At 53.8% G+C, this 17,188-nt stretch overlaps 1 protein-coding gene across 1 annotated transcript in view; it reads left to right on the top strand.

Moving 5' to 3' along the window:
- Nucleotides 1-17,188, top strand: part of Tmem63c (transmembrane protein 63C) — a 31,722-nt gene that overhangs the window by 9,094 nt on the left and 5,440 nt on the right. Inside the window, exons 5-19 of the mRNA XM_026402164.2 lie at nucleotides 2,187-2,329; nucleotides 3,743-3,791; nucleotides 4,962-5,070; nucleotides 6,295-6,368; nucleotides 7,362-7,442; nucleotides 7,543-7,669; nucleotides 8,182-8,315; nucleotides 9,781-9,903; nucleotides 10,360-10,513; nucleotides 11,729-11,835; nucleotides 12,958-13,044; nucleotides 13,242-13,307; nucleotides 14,795-14,957; nucleotides 15,187-15,292; nucleotides 15,690-15,857. Coding sequence (XP_026257949.2) covers nucleotides 2,187-2,329; nucleotides 3,743-3,791; nucleotides 4,962-5,070; nucleotides 6,295-6,368; nucleotides 7,362-7,442; nucleotides 7,543-7,669; nucleotides 8,182-8,315; nucleotides 9,781-9,903; nucleotides 10,360-10,513; nucleotides 11,729-11,835; nucleotides 12,958-13,044; nucleotides 13,242-13,307; nucleotides 14,795-14,957; nucleotides 15,187-15,292; nucleotides 15,690-15,857 — 1,691 coding nt within the window. The remainder of the gene's footprint in view (nucleotides 1-2,186; nucleotides 2,330-3,742; nucleotides 3,792-4,961; nucleotides 5,071-6,294; nucleotides 6,369-7,361; nucleotides 7,443-7,542; nucleotides 7,670-8,181; nucleotides 8,316-9,780; nucleotides 9,904-10,359; nucleotides 10,514-11,728; nucleotides 11,836-12,957; nucleotides 13,045-13,241; nucleotides 13,308-14,794; nucleotides 14,958-15,186; nucleotides 15,293-15,689; nucleotides 15,858-17,188) is intronic.

The following is a 17,188-nucleotide window of genomic DNA, read 5'->3' as shown; positions in this document are numbered from 1 at the left end:
GTGTGTGTAGGTGTAGAGAGAGTGGGATGGTAAAGAGGAAGAGAAGGGCCATCGAGACAGCAAGTCTCCAGAAAGGAGAGAGAGGAAGAGATGGGAGCAGCGACGGAGAATTAATGGTGCATGGTAGCAAGGGCAAGTGTCACAGTGGGTGGCACTTTAAAGAATGGGCCCAGTGGCGAGGGCAGGAACTCCTGGCCCTCTGCTCTCCACCTGGAGACTCTCTCGGACCTCCCACTCCTCAGAATTTTCTGTGGAAAGACAAATCCCCGGCCTGCAGCAAGACACCTGCTGTGCCCCCCGCCCAGCCTTCCCAGGGTCCTCAGCCACCCATTCCTGGGGCTTAATCCTCCAGTTCAGCAGAAGGAAGTGTTTTAGCTGCTCAGAAATAAATAATTTTTTTTAAAAAAATCAGGAGCTCTAAATAATTCCATAAATGGAATGATTGAAGATGTTCTTTTCATCATAATGTTTAAAAATAAATCTGAACTCTGGACTGGATGCTAGACGCTTCGTACAACCCACCCGTCTGACAGAGAGGCCAGGGTGGGAGTCCAGGGTGCATGCACCCATGGAGTGGGGGGCCCAGAGGGGGCTGGACACGAACGAGAGCTCTGTAGATGGAGGCCACTGTTGCCAGTATGTTAAACAGATGGGAAAGGCTTACGACGAAATGTGAAGCTGAAGAGCAGTTCATCAGATGCTCTGACCATAAGCAGCCTGTTTGGGTTGCTAAGGACACAGTACCGCAGACTGAGCAAGTCAGAAAGGAAAGAGATTCACTCTGCCTCCTAGTTCTGGTCCAAGGTCAGAGGACAAGGGACTGCATCTGGTGATGGCCTTCCTGCTGGCAAGAATCCCAAGGCTACACAGGGCATCACATGGCAACAGACAGGGAGCAGGTGTGCTCGTGTGTGTCTGCGTGCGTGTGTGTGTGTGTGTGTGTGTGTGTGTGTGTGTGCGCTGTGGTCTCTTTCCTTGCAAAGCCACCAGGATCCAACCATGGGGCTCTACCCTGATGGCCTTATTTAATCTTTATCACTCCCACCTCCGAACACCAGAGCAGGGTAAAGCTTCACCCTCTTACCACCTCACCATGGGGACAAGTCTGCAAGGGGCTAGTCCCTGTTCAAACCATCGCAGTCACCAAGGAAAACCAGCACAACAGGAAACCAAAGGAAATTAACCAAAATCCTGAATAGTCACTGTTTTAAGTTTGATGAGATTGTCAGCAAATTATTTTCTTAGTATTTCCCAAAGTTATCATGAGCATGTGTTGCTTTTATGTTTTTTAACCAAAGCGTAACACACACACACACGCACACACACACACACATACACACAAATGCACAAAAATTAAATATGCAGCTCATTATACAGTGCAACGCCTACGCCACCAGGACCACCCTGATCCAGAATCAGAACACCCAGAAGCCCCCTCCTGCTCCTTTCCAATCCCCTGTCTCCTCCCTCCTCTCTGAGGGTCGCTGGTATTCTGACTTCTCACTGTATAGTTTAGTATTACCCTTTTTTGAACTTAATATATTAAATCATACAGTAGCTGTTGTTTGTAGGTGGTGTCTTTCACGCAGCGTTGTGTCTGTGAGGTTCAGCTACGGGTGATTCATTTTTAACAGCGTATAGTGTTTCACTGTGTGTGTGTAACAATTCTTGTGTCCATCCCATCTCTGAGAGACATTTAAGATGTTTCTAGTTGGGAATGTCACAAATGTCACACATCTGTGATGTTCTTACACATGTCTCTGGAGCACATGTCATGTGTTTCTGTAGGGTATAAACCTAGGAGTGGAGCTGTGGGATCCCAGGTTGTGCGTGTGTAGAATTTCCATAGATAAGGCCGACCTGCGGTCTCCAGGGTCTTCAGTGCACATCTGCTACAGGGCCCCTCTCTCTGTAAAACCCAGTGACATGCACTTAGGGACACCAGATGCCTAGAGAAGAAGGGCAGTGTTCCCCCAGGAAAAGAAAAAGGGGCTGTTGGAAGTGTAGGTGAGGGGCAGAGGGCTTGCCTCGCGTGCACAAGGCCCTGGGTGGGACCCTGTGGGAAAGGAGGGGTGGGGAGAAGGCAAGGAAAGCAGAAACCTAGGGGGAGTGGGACGGTCATCCTCCTGCGGCGCTCGCCTGAGCTGTGGCTCCTAAGGAACAGCCTCCATCTGTGTCTCTTCCAGGAACCAGGATCTGATTAACAAGTGTGGGGACGACGCGCGCATCTACATGATGTTCCAGTACCACCTCATCATCTTTGTGCTCATCCTCTGCCTCCCCTCCTTGGGTGTCATTCTGCCCATCAACTACACTGGCACTGTCCTGGGTAGGCGGGGCTCAGCAGGCCGGGGGCCCTGGGCCACTAGACCCAAGGGGCAGCCTGGCAGGCGGGACAGAGACTGAGCCTTGGGGGATAGAGACCTGGATTTTAACCGTCCTCTGGAAGGTGGCTGCTGGGTGACCCGAACAAGCTGTGCTTCTGTGCTCCCCGGGGAGACAGGAGATGGGTCCTTCTTTGTTTGAGCCAGGACCCGGCATGGAGCCCGTGTGGAGGGTCAGCTGAGTCCGGAACCAAGTGTTTACCCGTGATCCCACACACCCCTAGATAGGTGTTCATGGAGGCCTCTCAGGACACGTGACCACTTCAGAAGTCCCTGTACTTGACCTAACCCTGGGACCCCTCCGCCAATCCTGCCCCATGGACACAGCATGGTCACCCCAGCATCTGTCTCAGAGGTTCTCTGCTCACACTCAGCCTGTGGGGCTAAATAGCATCCATAGGGAGGGCTTGGCTTCAAAGCCCTTCAAAATCTTGGCTCCCTTGGATTTGCTCCCCAGAAAATAACTTTGCTCAAGCTAACAGTTTATTTAACCTTCTATTTGGCAAATCAGTCTTCCCAGGCCTCAGTTTCCTTGCTGTCTTGGGCATTGGGAGATAATGTCAAGTGCCTAGCACGGCACCTGATACCCAGCAGGGGCTCAGGGGAGAGCAGCAGCAGTTCCCTTAGAACTACAGGACAGACAGAGCTGTAGGGAGGACGAACAACCAGCTAGTGTCTAACAGCACCTGAAATGCCCAGGTGTCAGCCACCTGTCCCTGGATGCCTCCGTTTTCATCTCTTTCTTAGACAGATGTGGACCTTGGTAGGGGGTGGCACATAAGAGTGTCCGTGACACCAGATCCCACCATGAGCATGAATAACACAACTCCCGTCTTTCCAGGTTCTCCAGATTCTAAGAGCTGCTTGCTATGTGGGCAATGAGAGTATAATGCAGGATTTTTAGATACATTTTGCAAAACTTGAAGGTGTCTGCAATGACAACCTAACATGTTTAGCCAGAAGGAGTTACTGTGTTCAAAGGAGGCAGCATCCCATTGTTTGGGGGGAGGGGTTCTTGTGATTGTTGCCTGGGTTGCTGATCTCATCTCTTGCTGGTGGCTGGACAGTTGGTTCCTTTGACAAGCATTTACTTGGTGTCTATTATGTGCCAGTGTGGCCTTGGGATGCCCCCAAAATATCTGGTCCTGATTTATGCATAAGAGCTTCCATCAGCACTGCCTGGGGGGGAGGATATTTGTGTTGGAAACTGGGAACGAACCCTGGAGAATCAGTAGGAAGAAGGGATGTCGGCAGGCACCTCTAGGCCCTGGGCGTTCATCGGGGAACCTTGAATTCTGCACTCTGCCTCCAGAGGCTGAAGAGCTGGGCCGGAGGTGAGCACCTTTCTTCTCTTTCAGACTGGAATAGCCATTTCGCACGGACCACCATTGTCAATGTCTCCACAGAGTAGGTACCTGATCTTCTGACCTCCCATTCTCCTGGCTGGGCACTGAGGGGAGGGGAGGGCCAGTGTGTCCGTCCACAAGAGGGGCACCACGGTGCTAGCAAGAGAGGCCTGGTGTCCTTGGAATCCAGATCCCAAGTGGGACACCACAAGTCACAGTCTCTTGGTGGGCAGGGCTCTGTGCCCCAACATCTCTCTTTGTCATAAGTGGAACTACCCAAAGTGGCCACTCGTGAGGCCTGAAGGACTTTAGTATGTCCAGCTCCCAAGAGGCAGAGACCCTCTTGGTCTAAGATGTGGCCTCCCTGATCATTCGGGGTTCAATTCCGCCCTCGTCAGATGGAGTGAACCCTGAACCTGTCAGTCTCCCCCTCCAGTCCATGGAGAGACTAAGAGATCACGTGGTGGTTGGCACCTACCTCTGCCACCCGCTGACCCTGGGCCTCGGGCTCTGGAGTCTCATAAGAATATGCACCTACAAAACTCTGGCCCGTTCTGGACCTGGCTCCGAGTGAGCACTTGACAGTGTCAGCCCTTCCTCCAGAGCCAGGCCCCTTTAGGGTGTCTGAGAGTGGGGACTCCAAGAAGTTGGTCTGGAGGGTCTGAGGACATAGTGGTGGCTGGAGGGGGTCTGGGAGCACTTGTCAGAAGGGCTAGAGTGGCCGGGGGGCCAGGATGGGAGGAGCTGGGCGGAAGCTGCTTAGCAGCCAGTGTGAGCAGTTTCATGGCTCAGCAAACAGGTGGGCAGGGCTGGGCAGGAGGGGCGAGCGGGGCGGGGAGCAGGCCCGTGGGGATCTGGGGACACTGTGGTGGTGGGTCTGGGGACATGGGGGGGTCTGGGGACTCTATGGTGGTGGTTCTGGGGACACTGTGGTGGAGGGGGTATGTCTGGAGATACTGTGGTGGGGGTGATCTAGGGACTTTATGGGGGAGTCTGGGGATAGTGTGGTAGTGAGGTCTGGGGACACTGTGGGGGTGTCTGGAGACACTTTGGGGGGTCTGGGGATACTGTGTGGAGGGGTCAGGGGACACTGGGAGTGTCCGGGGAGACTGTGGTGGTCTGGGGTCACTGGGAGTGTCTGGGGAGACCATGGTGGTCTGGGGAGCCCGTGGTGGCCTGGGGACACAGGGCTGGGGCCGTGGCCAGCTCTCACGGCCTTCTCCCTGCGCAGGAGCAGGCTCCTGTGGCTGCACAGCCTCTTCGCCTTCGTCTACTTTCTCACCAACTTCCTCTTCATGGCTCACCACTGCTTGGGCTTTGTGCCCAAGAAGAACCAACAGGTGAGCAGGTGAAGAGCCCCTCCCCACTGGCCCTTCCAGGCCGGCCTCAGAGAAGGCCCAGCTGGGCGCACCCCAGGGGACTGACCTCCTGAGCAGGCGCACACCCCTCCTCTCCTCGAAGCCGGGTGGCCTGGGCCTGCTCCTCGCCCCGCTTGCCCCTCCTGCCTGGCCCGGCCCACCTGTTTGCTGAGCCACTGAAACTGCTCACACCTGCTGCTAAGCAGCTTCTGCCCAGCTCCTCCCTCCCTGGCCCCTTGGCCACTCTAGCCCTTCTCCAAGGCCCCTGGACCCCGCATCCACAAACCAAAGAGTAACAAACACTGGGATGCACAGGAGCCTCCATCCTTAGTGGTCAGGGTCCCCTGCTGCCCACTCCAGCTGTGCCCAGGACTTTCCTTCCCCTCTCTGAGGTCACAGGCCTCCCCAGTCTCCTTGCAGAGTCTTGCTGTGTTCGTTTTTTGTTACTGTTCACCTGAGATCATCGACTTAAAAAAGAAGAAAGGTTTATGTAGCTCACTGCTTTAGAAGTTCCAATCCATGGTCAGCAGGTCCCGTGGCTTTGGGCTTGGGTCCAGGCAGCATGTCGTGGTGGGAGCATGTAGCAGAAAAGGCTGTTCACCACGTGGTAGCGGGGAAACAAAAAGAAGAGGAGCCTGGAGTCCCAGTGTCACCTCCTGTGACTAAGACTTCCCACTTATCCCCACTTCTTAAAGGTTTCCACTGGCCCCCGATAGCACCAAGCCTTTAGCACATGCAGGACATTCCCTAGCCAAGCTAGAGCACCTGCCCTTGTCCCAGCTCCCCTGTCCCTTCTAATTTTAGGGGGTTCCATGGTGATGTGAGACTTTCTGCTGGAATTGGGGAGGGGGTTTGCAGGGAGATCTGGATTCACTGTGGAGCTGCCTATGCTCTGACCCTCCCCCGGGCCCTGTCTGCAGGTTTCTCCCTTTCCCTCCCTCCAATCAGCCATCTGTGGCAGGGGCCCAACAGCTGTGGCCCAGAGAATGAGAGAGGCACAGTTTGCTGACCTCGGGGCTGTGGGCTCAGCTGGCACACCAAGGCAAAGAAACTGGCTCTTGCTTACTTAGCGAGGAGGTCCTTGGCATCAGGCCGCCTGGTGTGAGCAGAAGGCCTGCTCCCTGGGACTCTGGGTCACCCAGAAACCAGACATCTGGAGTTCCTGTGCAAGCTGAGTCTTCTCTGTCCATTTGCCCTCCCACCTAGGTCACTAGGACACTAATGATCACCTATGTGCCCACGGACATCCAAGACCCAGAGATGGTTAGCAAGCATTTCCAGTAAGTGGGGTGCATTGCCTCCACCCATATCCCTACCTGGGTCCTCCTGTGGGTCTGAGTTAGTTAGCTGGTGGCCTTCCCTGCCCTCGGCTTAGAATCAACTTTCCAGAATAGAGAGAAGCCCCAGGGCTGGAGCCGGGTTTCAGAAGCCAGGGACTTCCTGCATGGCTGGGTAGGAAGTAGGAGGTTTTTTGTTTTGTTTTGTTTTGTTTCGGGCGGGGGGGGGGGGGTATACCAGGGATTGAACTCAGAGGCACACAACTACCCATCCACATCCCCAGCCCTATTTTGTATTTTATTTAGAGACAGGATCTCACTGAGTTGCTTAGAGCCTCACTTTTTATTTTTAAATATCTTCTTCGTAATTTTATTTATTTATTTTTATGTGCTGCTGAGGATCAAACCCAGCGCCTCACTCGTGAGAGGCAAGCGCTCCACCGCTGAGCCACAACCCCAGCCCCAGTGCCTCACTTTTTGCTGGGGCTGGCTTTGAACTTGCCAGCCTCCTGCCTCAGTCCCGAACCTCTGGGATTACAGGCGTGCGCCTGCGCACCTAGTTAGAGATGTTGATTTTCCTTTTGCTTATGGCTCCAGCTACTGAGTCCAAGGAGACCCAGCGCCATAGGTGCCCAGGGCTCAGCATCTTGAGACCTCTTTGGTGACTTCAAGTTCCTATCCCCAGATACCCTGTCCTCTGAGTCCTCTGAGTCCACTATCTTTCATGAGCAGCTCTTTCCTGGTCCTCAGTGGTTGAGGCTCTGCCCTGAGCCACATTCTGGGCCATGTAGGAAGGTTGTGGTAATCCTCCGATTACCAGAATTCAAACCCCAAAAGTAGTTTGGCCTTAGAAGGGAGAATGAATTCTCCCACCAGAAAAAGTGGGCATGCCAGGCAGCTGGGCCGTGTGCACCCTGTGGGCGGCCATGCTGGGCAGGGTGAGGGCAGCACCTCCTAGCCCCCCAGCTGGCTCAGCATCTGTGTGTGTGTCTGCAGTGAGGCCTATCCAGGCTGCGTGGTGACCAGGGTCCACTTCTGCTATGACGTCAGGACGCTGATCGACTTGGATGATCAGAGGTGAGGCTGCAGCAGCTCCTGTCGGAATCTGGGCTGGGGTGCGGAGGAGGACGGGCCTCCACTGACGGGAAGCTCTTCCCCCATGGCCCACCTCTGACAGGCGCCATGCCATGCGGGGCCGGCTCTACTACACGGCCAAGGCCAAGAAGACTGGGGGCAAGATCATGATCAGGATTCATCCCTGCTCCCGCCTGTGCTTCTGCAGGTGCTGCACCTGCTTCAAGGAGGTAACCAGCAGGGGTGTCAGGTGGCAGGGAGGGGCCAGAGCCCTGGTCCAGGCTGTCCCTTGCTCATACCCTTGGGTCCCCCAGGCCCTGTTGGGGTCTGCCCCAGTGTTCTGGTGCTCCCTGGAGGAACTGGCTCTTGTCTCCCTTCCGCTACTGGACAGAGGTCCAGCGAGAACACCGAAGGCTTCCAAAGAGATAGGGGAGACACCTGTCCCTGCTTTGTCCCCCAATCACGGGTTTTGAGACTTGGACTCCTGCTTCAGGGCAGAACTGGACCCCCAACCAGACCAGAAAGACTCCCCCTCCCCTGACAAAGCTGCACGTTGTACTCTGTGCTCCAGCTAAGTCTGGAGCACCCCTCTGCCCCCGCTGCACCCCCCTGTCCCGGGGCCTCAGGCAGGGGGTGCAAGGCAGAGCCAGCCCCTGGTGTTCTAGAGGTGACTTGGAACCCTGCTCCTGGGTGCCTTCCTGGGATTCTGGCCCCCGGCTCTGAGGGCTGCCTCTGGCCCCAGGTAGATGCAGAGCAGTATTACAGTGAGCTGGAGGAGCAGCTGACGGACGAGTTCAACGCCGAGCTCAACCGCGTCCGGCTGAAGCGTCTCGACCTGATCTTCGTCACCTTCCAGGACTCCAGGATGGCAAAGAAGTAAGTGCCACACGGTAGCCTCAGCCCCAGCCCAGCCCTGAGGAGAGCCCCCCAGCTCCCACATTCTGACCTGACTGCCCTGCTCCTCACAGGGGCCACTATCTTGATTTCCAGGGCTTGGCCCTTCCCATGTCCCCCAGCTCCCAGGGCTCTTTAGGGGTGCCTAGGCACTGGGCTCCTTACTCCACGTGTCCTCATTTCAGTACAGAGGTGGTCACCATAGCCTTTGCCTCTTCTGGGTCTTGCCGAGAATGACAACCATTTTACCCTCTCTGTAAACACATCACCCTCTCCCTCACCGCTACGGGTTGGGAGAGATGAGCCCGCCTTGCCCTTTCTCCTCTCTGCCATAGGCATCCTGGTATTCATAGCCCTGTAGCCACCCCCAGAGCCACCCCGCTCTTCTGTCCTAGCCTCTGGCAGTCCCACCTCATTAAGAAGTGAACTAAGTTCATTCTGGAATGTTGCGGAAGGATCCTCAGGATTGGGCTAACTAGAAGGGAAGTCCAGAATCAGTCTCTGAAGAATTGTGGGGGCCCTGCTCTTCTGGTGGGAGCCTGATAATGTAAGGCACTTCATCCCCACCCACCCCGGCCCTACAAAAGAATAATGGATCATCTTAGATTTTAGTTACAAATAATGGCACACAATTTTACAAATTGCTTACACTCTGAAACTTCTTGTCTGATTTTGTTATTGCTATCTGCCCTGTCCACCTCCCAGATGGTTGACAAGGATCATATACATTCATTCATTCATTCATACATACATACATACATACATACATACATATATAAAGTCTATTCAAGGTGTGTGTTATATAAATCAATATATCTCTTATAATGAAGTGCCTTACATTATAAGATAACCCTGTTCATTTCCTGAGACATTGCCACTTGATAGAGAGGATCCAAGGCTTCATGACAATAGAATTGGAGTTAGAAAGTCAAAGATGAGGCTTAGTGCCAGTACCTGCCCCCTTTTGGATATATCTTGAGGCACCTCACTTTAGGAAGCTGTGCAATTGAGATTCTGTTAATCACCAAAGATCACCAAAGAGCATAGTGCCAGGCACACAGGAAGAATTCAATAATCAGGAGTTATTGTCATTAATATAAGGCTCAAACTAATAGCCTCCTATCAACCTCAAAGGAAGACCAGTCCTCTGTGTTGCTGAGGGGAAGGCAGGAGCTGAGAACTGTGTCCCTCCCTCCCTCTCCTGAACAGTCTAGGCCCTCTCAGATGCCCCTACCCTCGGATACTGGGCCTTAGAAACTATCCACTGGGTTACTGGGCCTTAGAAACTATCCTAGGAGACATATCCAAGGCTTTGAGATCCCCCCAGGAAGTGGAGTGCCCACCTGTGGGACTGCCACAGTGACCCTGGGACCCTGGTCTGTGGCCTTCCTAAGCTCAACCTCCCATCCCCAGACCTGGGTCTCCTCCTCTTCTTCCATCTCTGCAGCGTCCTGGAGGATTACAAGTACATCTATTGTGGTGTGTACCCCCAGCAGTCCTCAGTGACCACCGTCGTCAAATCCTACCGCTGGAGGGTCATTCATGCTCCACACCCCAAAGACATTATTTGGTAAGCCTCCGCTGACCTTCCCCTCTCCTCTGAGCTCTCCTGAGACTGCAGACGACAACAGGAGAGAGCCTTCTCTCCCCGCCTTATGGCCCAGCAGACTCTCCCCGAGGAACAGCCCAGCACTGTCCAAATACAGTCCCTGCCAAGCTGTGCCGGGTACTTCCTGAGCACCACGAGGCTCTGCCCACCCAGCACCCAACCCTTGGGGGAATTGTTTTTTCCTGCAGAAAGAACTCAAGTCTATTTTTTGCACACATGAAATATGTCCTAAGCCTTTATAAGTGGTGTGACTCAGGGGAAGGCTGAAGGGCCCGTGGCACACAGGTGTGTGCCCAGGAGGCTGAATTAGACCAGGCAGCCCAGGTCCAGAGCTGGCATGCTGGAAAGAGCTCGTGAGCTCTCTCCAAGGGCTCGGACCACGGTCCTAAGTGACTTCCCTGCTCCATCCCTCCCTAGGAAACACCTGTCCATCCGCCGCTTCAATTGGTGGGCCCGCTTCATCGCAATCAACACCTTCCTCTTCTTCCTCTTCTTCTTCCTCACCACGCCTGCCATCATCATCAACACCATCGACATGTACAACGTCACCCGCCCCATCGAGAAGCTGCAGGTGCCTCCTCTGCTCAGGCCAGGCCTGGGGGCCCCAGGGAGATCCAGGAAGAACTCAGGCGAGGATAGGATGGTGGGCCCACTGGGACGGGGCCACAGAGCCCACACACGGCCAACATGGTGGAGGTGGAGTGGCCAGTGGTGGGGTAGTTTCCGGTGTTGTAAAGGAGATGAATGTGGGTCATTGCTCATCTTAGAGTTAGAGGCTGGAGAGGAAATGGAGAGTGGAGGAGCCACAGGCAGGTCCCTGGGGTGAGTACAGGGGGACAGAGGGTCCCACCAGTGTGGGCTTGGAGGGCCCCATTACAGGAGGTCACTGTGGGCCATGGAGTGTTCAGAAGCCATGACAGGTGTGAAGAGCTGTCTTCTCTCTAGGTTTCTAGCACTGAAAGTTCCTGATAGGTTTGAAGGTGAGAAAGAGTAAGAAAGTCCCCACACAGCTCTTGAAGACAAGGGAGACCTTCAGACCTGTCTCCAACTCCCTCACTTCCAGATACCTTCCCTCCAGGCTGGGAGTCCAGTAGGAGGCCTCTTTGAAGTTAAAGGATGCCTCCAACTGGGAGGGCAGATCCTAAGTTCTTAGCACTGGCCTGATGCCAAGTCCTAGGGCCGCCATGCTTTTTTAGTGAACCAGAAGTCTGGTCCTTCCATGTTATCCCCTCCATGTTCCCAGCAAAACACACACACACACACACACACAAACAAACACACACACACACAGAGTCAAGCCACACCACTTCTTTGCTTACTTTGTCAACTCCACAGCAGGCCTCAGACCTCACACACGCTGGGTTCCCTCCGCTCTCCTTGGGGACGCCCCATCCCACTCTCCCTGCATTCTGGGGCTACTCAAGCACATCACAGGAAGGCAGCGTTGTCTCTCTGAGCTGTGAGACATGAGTGAGAGCTTGGTGAATCGCTAGGGGAAGCTCAGGCTGCCTCTCCAGTGATCTCAGCACAGAAGGCCCTGCCCGCTGGGAACTCCACTTGACCTTGGGGTGTCAGCCCCTGCCTCCCCACCCCCCCCAGCCAAGAGAACTCCTGGCCAGGAAGGCACTTGAGAAAGCGGGGCCGCTGCACGCCCTCCGAGACAGCAGCCTGCTCTTGGATTGAGCTGGAGGTGGAGAGCAGGGGTTAGGGGGAGGCTGGGGGCTGTTAGGGGAAGGGACTTGGTGCACTGATGTCTCTGCTGCCCTCCTCCCGTCTGCTCCTCCAGAGCCCAATTGTGACCCAGTTCTTCCCCTCCGTGCTGCTCTGGGCCTTCACAGTGATGATGCCCCTGATGGTCTACTTCTCTGCCTTCCTTGAGGCCCACTGGACCAGGTGAGCACAGAGCCTCCTCTCCTAGCCCAGCTCTTGACTCCAGCCTCTTCCCCTTCCTGATTCCCCACCGGCCTGGTACTCATTCCTCCATGGACTCAAAGAATGATAATCGATAATGGGATGGTTTGGATACCGGAAACCATCCCAAAGACCAACAGGTGTTTTCTTTATGAAAAGGTGTGCTGGGTTGTGTCTGGGGCTCTGACCTTGAGGATGCTGAGATACAGTCACCATCTAAGGGATATGAGGCCCAAACAAAGTTCCTCCTTGGGCTGCTCCCTCAGCCCCCAGCCATGTACTGAGGGGATGGAGCTGTAGACACGAGCTAAACAGTGTCAGGAACTTTAGACAGAAAGCCCAGGATGAAAAGCCTTGCCAAACACCAGGGAAGCAGTTGCGGATGTAACCAAGGGGCCCAGGGATGCACTCAGACTGTGGATACCTTTGGCCCACACAGTGTCAATGCTTTGAACATTGGAGATTTTCCATTTGTTCTTCTGCTTCCATGGTAGTATCTAGTTGGGTACAAGTATTTGCCATATCCCGAGTAAGTGGCACTGCTTTGGCTTGAAAGCTATGTAGGTCTCAAAAGTTATTCCCACCAAATATGGTGGTGCACGCCTGTAATCCCAGCGGCTTGGGGGCTGAGGCAGGAGGATCCTAAGTTCCAAGCCAGCCTTAGCAATTTAGCGAGGCCCTAAGTAGCCCAGTGAGACCCTGTCTCTAAATAAAATATTTAAAAAGGCTTGGGATGTGGCTCAGTGGTTAAGCACCCTTGGTGGGGTTCAACGATCCCTGGTACCAAAAAAAATACTCCATGCACCAAAAGTTCCTGACATTTACCAGACGTAAGCCAGAGGTTTGCCCTAACAGAAATTTTTATAGGCCTTTCCTCTGCCAAGAACAAGGTTTATATTGATTAATAAAATCCTCAGGGACTCTGAGGATCATCAGAAATGTCTCTTTGATACAGAGATGTCAAATGTATGGCACCTACGGCTTTCCTCCCCTTCCTCTTCCTGTGCCTGGGGCAGACATCACTGGGGCCCTCCTCTGTAATTAGATCTTTGGTTCTTATTAGGTCTCACCCACTGATGGACATCTCTCTTGGTTCTCTCCTAGATCAAGTCAGAATCTGATCATAGTGCACAAGTGCTATGTCTTTCTGGTGTTCATGGTGGTCATCCTGCCCTCTATGGGACTGACCAGGTACCTCACTCCCAATGACCCCTCCCCTCCCAGAGGTAGCCCAGGGTCAAGAAGGAAGAGGGCCAGGTGACCGGCCAGCTAGAATCAAGCCAAGAGTCTTTGGGGATTGGCAGAGGGAAGCCAGATAAAGGAGTTGAGCCCTGGGCTTTAGCTCACAGACTTGCTAACTAAAGGGCTGGCCTTCTTCATGCTTCTAGTTTGGATGTCTTCTTCCGTTGGCTCTTCGACATCTACTATCTAGAGCACGCCACCATCAGGTTCCAGTGAGTACTCCCACACACTTCCCGGGGCTTCTTGTGTCCACCCTGGGGTGGGGGGTGTGTATCCGTCTCTGAATCCAGCACCTGCATCACTCACAGGGCTGTGAATAGCACGTGAACTCTCACTAGGCAGCCTTGGAACTTTCCTGGGCTGTGACCTCTTTGGCAATCTGGTGACATCCAGGGATCCCTTCTTGGAATGATGTTTTTGAAATCACTGTAGATTTATAGGGTGTTGCCCCCTCCCAAAATGTACAGGGTAGGGTCCCATGTGCCCTTCACCCACTTTTCTCTAATGGTAGCATTTTGCATGATGATAGTGCAATATATAAAAACAGGAGAGTGACTCTGGTACAATCCACAGAGCCTATTCAGACCTGTCCAATTTACTCTGCATGATATCTCCAAGCGTGCCAAGTACAGGGATTGCAAAGAAAACCAATTATACTGAAATACGAATATCAGGCCAAGCACAGTGGCACACACCTGTAATCCCAGGAACTCAGGAGGTTGAGGCAAAAAGATTGTAAGTTCAAAGCCAGCCTCAGCAACTTAGTGAGGCCCTAAGCAAAATTAAAAAAAATTAAAAGGGCTGGGGATGTGGCTCAGTAGTTAAGTACCCCTGGGTTCAAGCCCTGATACAAGAAAAATGAAAAGAGAAAGGAAGGAAGGGAAGGAGGGAGGGAGGGAGGGATTCTGAAGATGTTCTGAAATGAGTGGGGACTCAGATTCTCTCTTTTCAAGGAAGTTGATATAAATGTGCCGACAGGGACCCTGGGAAGTCACAGAGATGCTTGGATCTCCACATTTTAAAATATCCTGATGACTATATTTCAGTACGATGGTTTTCTTTGCAGTGCATGGGTTTTGCACACTGAAGTCACCCATTCAGAGAAGTTGGGTGGCTCCCAGGTAAAGTTGGACAGTTCCCTCAAGGACGTCTCTGCAGCCAGGAGACTTTTAACCATGTGTCACTTAACAATGTGTCTAAATCATCATTTTGAAATGGTGATGAGCACAAATGGTATTGTATGATGTCAGCTGTGACTGCGATGCAATTTCAGTTGGAGACAAAGTCACACGGTGGCTGACAGTCCTGCGATGTGTGGCCCACAACCTTAATTGAAGGAAATACTGAATTTCAGTTACAGATTAATGAAAATAAAGATGTCATTTCCCCCCACCCATAGTCCCCCAGAATTCAGACTCTGTGAGCCCAGCTCACATTCCAGCTTTGGAGCAAGCCAGGGCATTCATGTCCTTGCACACTCAAATGCAACTCTGAAGGCCACAGCCCCCCCAGGGGACATGACCTGTGGGACCTCCGTTGTATACACAATTTGGAGTTGGTCCAAATGTCGTGTGGCCACACCTGACAGGAAACTGGTCACCCCCGCCACCCACCCTCCATTTTTCTCTCTCTCTCCTCCTCCCTCTCAACTCCTGCCGTCCCTGGCTCCTCACTGTCTTCCGCTCTCCCCGCTGCCCAGATGTGTGTTCCTGCCAGACAATGGCGCCTTCTTCGTCAACTACGTGATCACGGCGGCCCTGCTCGGCACAGGCATGGAGCTGCTGCGTCTGGGGTCCCTCTTCATGTACAGCACTCGCCTCTTCTTTTCCAGATCGGAGCCCGAGAGAGCCCACATCAGGAAGGTGAGGCCCAGCCCTTCCCTGAGCACAGCCCTTCGTTTCTCTTGGGAGGGGACCAGGATGGGGCCCCTGCTGGGAGCGCCCAAGGACAGGTGGCTGCTTCTTGGCCCCCAGGGCTGGCAGGGAGTGCTGCCTCGGCCTGAGCTGCCGGCTGGCTCCCAGGAGGAGCCAGAGATGCAGTCAAGCCAAGGGGGCCAGGAGACCTCAAGGTGACCCCTGCCTTCTGCCCTAGAACCAAGCCATGGACTTCCAGTTTGGGCGGGAGTACGCATGGATGCTGAACGTCTTCAGCGTGGTGATGGCGTATAGCATCACTTGCCCGATCATCGTCCCTTTTGGTGAGTTGTCTCTGCAGCACACCCGGGGCTGCTCACTCTCAGACTGGAGGAGGAATGGAGCCCCACATCAGGCCACCTCCTGGAGCAGGAAGGGACCTGGGACAGCCCGTGGTGGGGAGGCACCGGGGCCGGGGCTGAGGTCAGCTGTCTGTTTTGCGGGCAGAGCATTTGTTGAATGAATGCTTGAGTGGTTGGCTGGGTGAAACTGGCAGGATGGGTTCTGGGGCTCAGGGGCAGCTGCTAGCTCTGGAGGTCGGTCTCCCGGGGCCTGCCTTTGCTCTTGCTGCTCTGACAGCTCGGAATTGGGCCTCTCAGACCTGTGGAGACCTCACGGGAGCACAGGTCTTGACTGTGAAACAGCCACTGACTGTGTCTCCATCTTTTGCCCCTCCCCCAGGGCTTCTCTACCTGTGCATGAAACACCTGACGGACCGTTACAACATGTACTACTCCTTCGCACCCACCAAACTCAACGAGCAGATCCACATGGCCGCCGTCTACCAGGCCATCTTTGCTCCGCTCTTGGGTCTATTCTGGATGCTCTTCTTCTCCATCCTGCGAGTAGGTGGGTGCCCAGCCTGCACGGCGATCCCGCCTCGGCCTGCCCCACTCCGCTGTGGGTCCCTCGCCATCAACTCTGTTAGAGGACGAAAGCTCAGGGAGAGCCAGGCGTGGCCAAGTCCAGTGCCTCCTCTGGGCCTGCAGGGTCTTGGCAGAGCCTTGAGGATCGGTATGGATTTCGGTTTAGGCAAGAAACATCCTTCAATCCAAGCGGACAGGAAAATGGGATAGTAGCTGTTGGGGGCTCAATTCTCGTGACATTTCTTCTGGGATCCTATAAGGTGCCAGGGTTATGGGTTTGCCAGAACCCTGGACGGGTAGTCAGATCTGCGATGGCAGCCAGCCTGTCCCCGACTCTACTGTTACACAGGGCAGCCCGGAGACACCTTCATGGAAGTCCCCACAAACCACAGACTGGGCTCCCTCGGCTCTCTCCCCTTTGACTCACCAGGCCACTGCCCGCCTTCAGGTCACTTGACCTTCACCTTTCCCTGGGGTGGAGAAGGGAGAGGCAGTGTTCCCTTTGCTCTCTGTCACAGTGGCATCTGAGAGCCTCCTACCCTGTCATTAGTGTGGCTTAGCCTTTTGTCATCACCCCCCACCTCTGACCCCTGCCCGTTTCTTGTCCTGCTTCCTTTTTCTGACTATCTAGAACTATTTCTAAGGGCAAAAAGATACAAGTTTATTACAAAAAATAGAAAAAATATAAAGGCCCAAACCTAAATCCCCCATCATCTCATCCCAGCCCCATGTCTCCTGCAACCAGGCCTCCTCCTGGGCTCGCTCTTGGGGATCAGAATGAAATGAGAGGGAGGGAGTGTGTTGGTCATCGTGACCGCCCTGTTACAGCCTTCCGTCCCGAATCCTGAGTTTTCCCCTGAACGTTATGTCTGAGCCTTTTCCTGTGTTATTAAGAGACGGCGTGAACACCTGCCTTTCGGTGGCTGCCTTGGGGCTGCTGGTTGCCAGCCCTCCATTGGGGGATGGGGAGGGGTTTTGTCATTTTGTATTCTTGCACAGCCACTGGGGTCAGCGTCACCTTTGACTGGGAAGGGCCACTTTCCATATTTACCTAGTTAGAAAAGAAAAGGAACCATTCAAAAGGAACTAGATACTCCCATGTGGAATACAAATGACTTTTGATTTCTGGATGGCTGTTCAATGCCATCATGCTCAATCTGGGCTCACATGGAGACGTGGAGTCACGGGTAGTGGCAGAAATGATAACTCCCAGATACTTCCCAGGGAGCATGGAGAAGGGAGTGTGACTGGTCAAGTGGAGAGGTAGCTGACTGATCAAGAAGGACTCAGGAAGGACATGCTTAATGAGTTGAT

This window comes from Urocitellus parryii, chromosome 6 (assembly GCF_045843805.1).
Source record: "Urocitellus parryii isolate mUroPar1 chromosome 6, mUroPar1.hap1, whole genome shotgun sequence".
NCBI classification, from domain to species: domain Eukaryota; kingdom Metazoa; phylum Chordata; class Mammalia; order Rodentia; family Sciuridae; genus Urocitellus; species Urocitellus parryii.
Note: the sequence above shows the minus strand (reverse complement) of the source record. Positions and strands in the feature narration are given on the sequence as shown.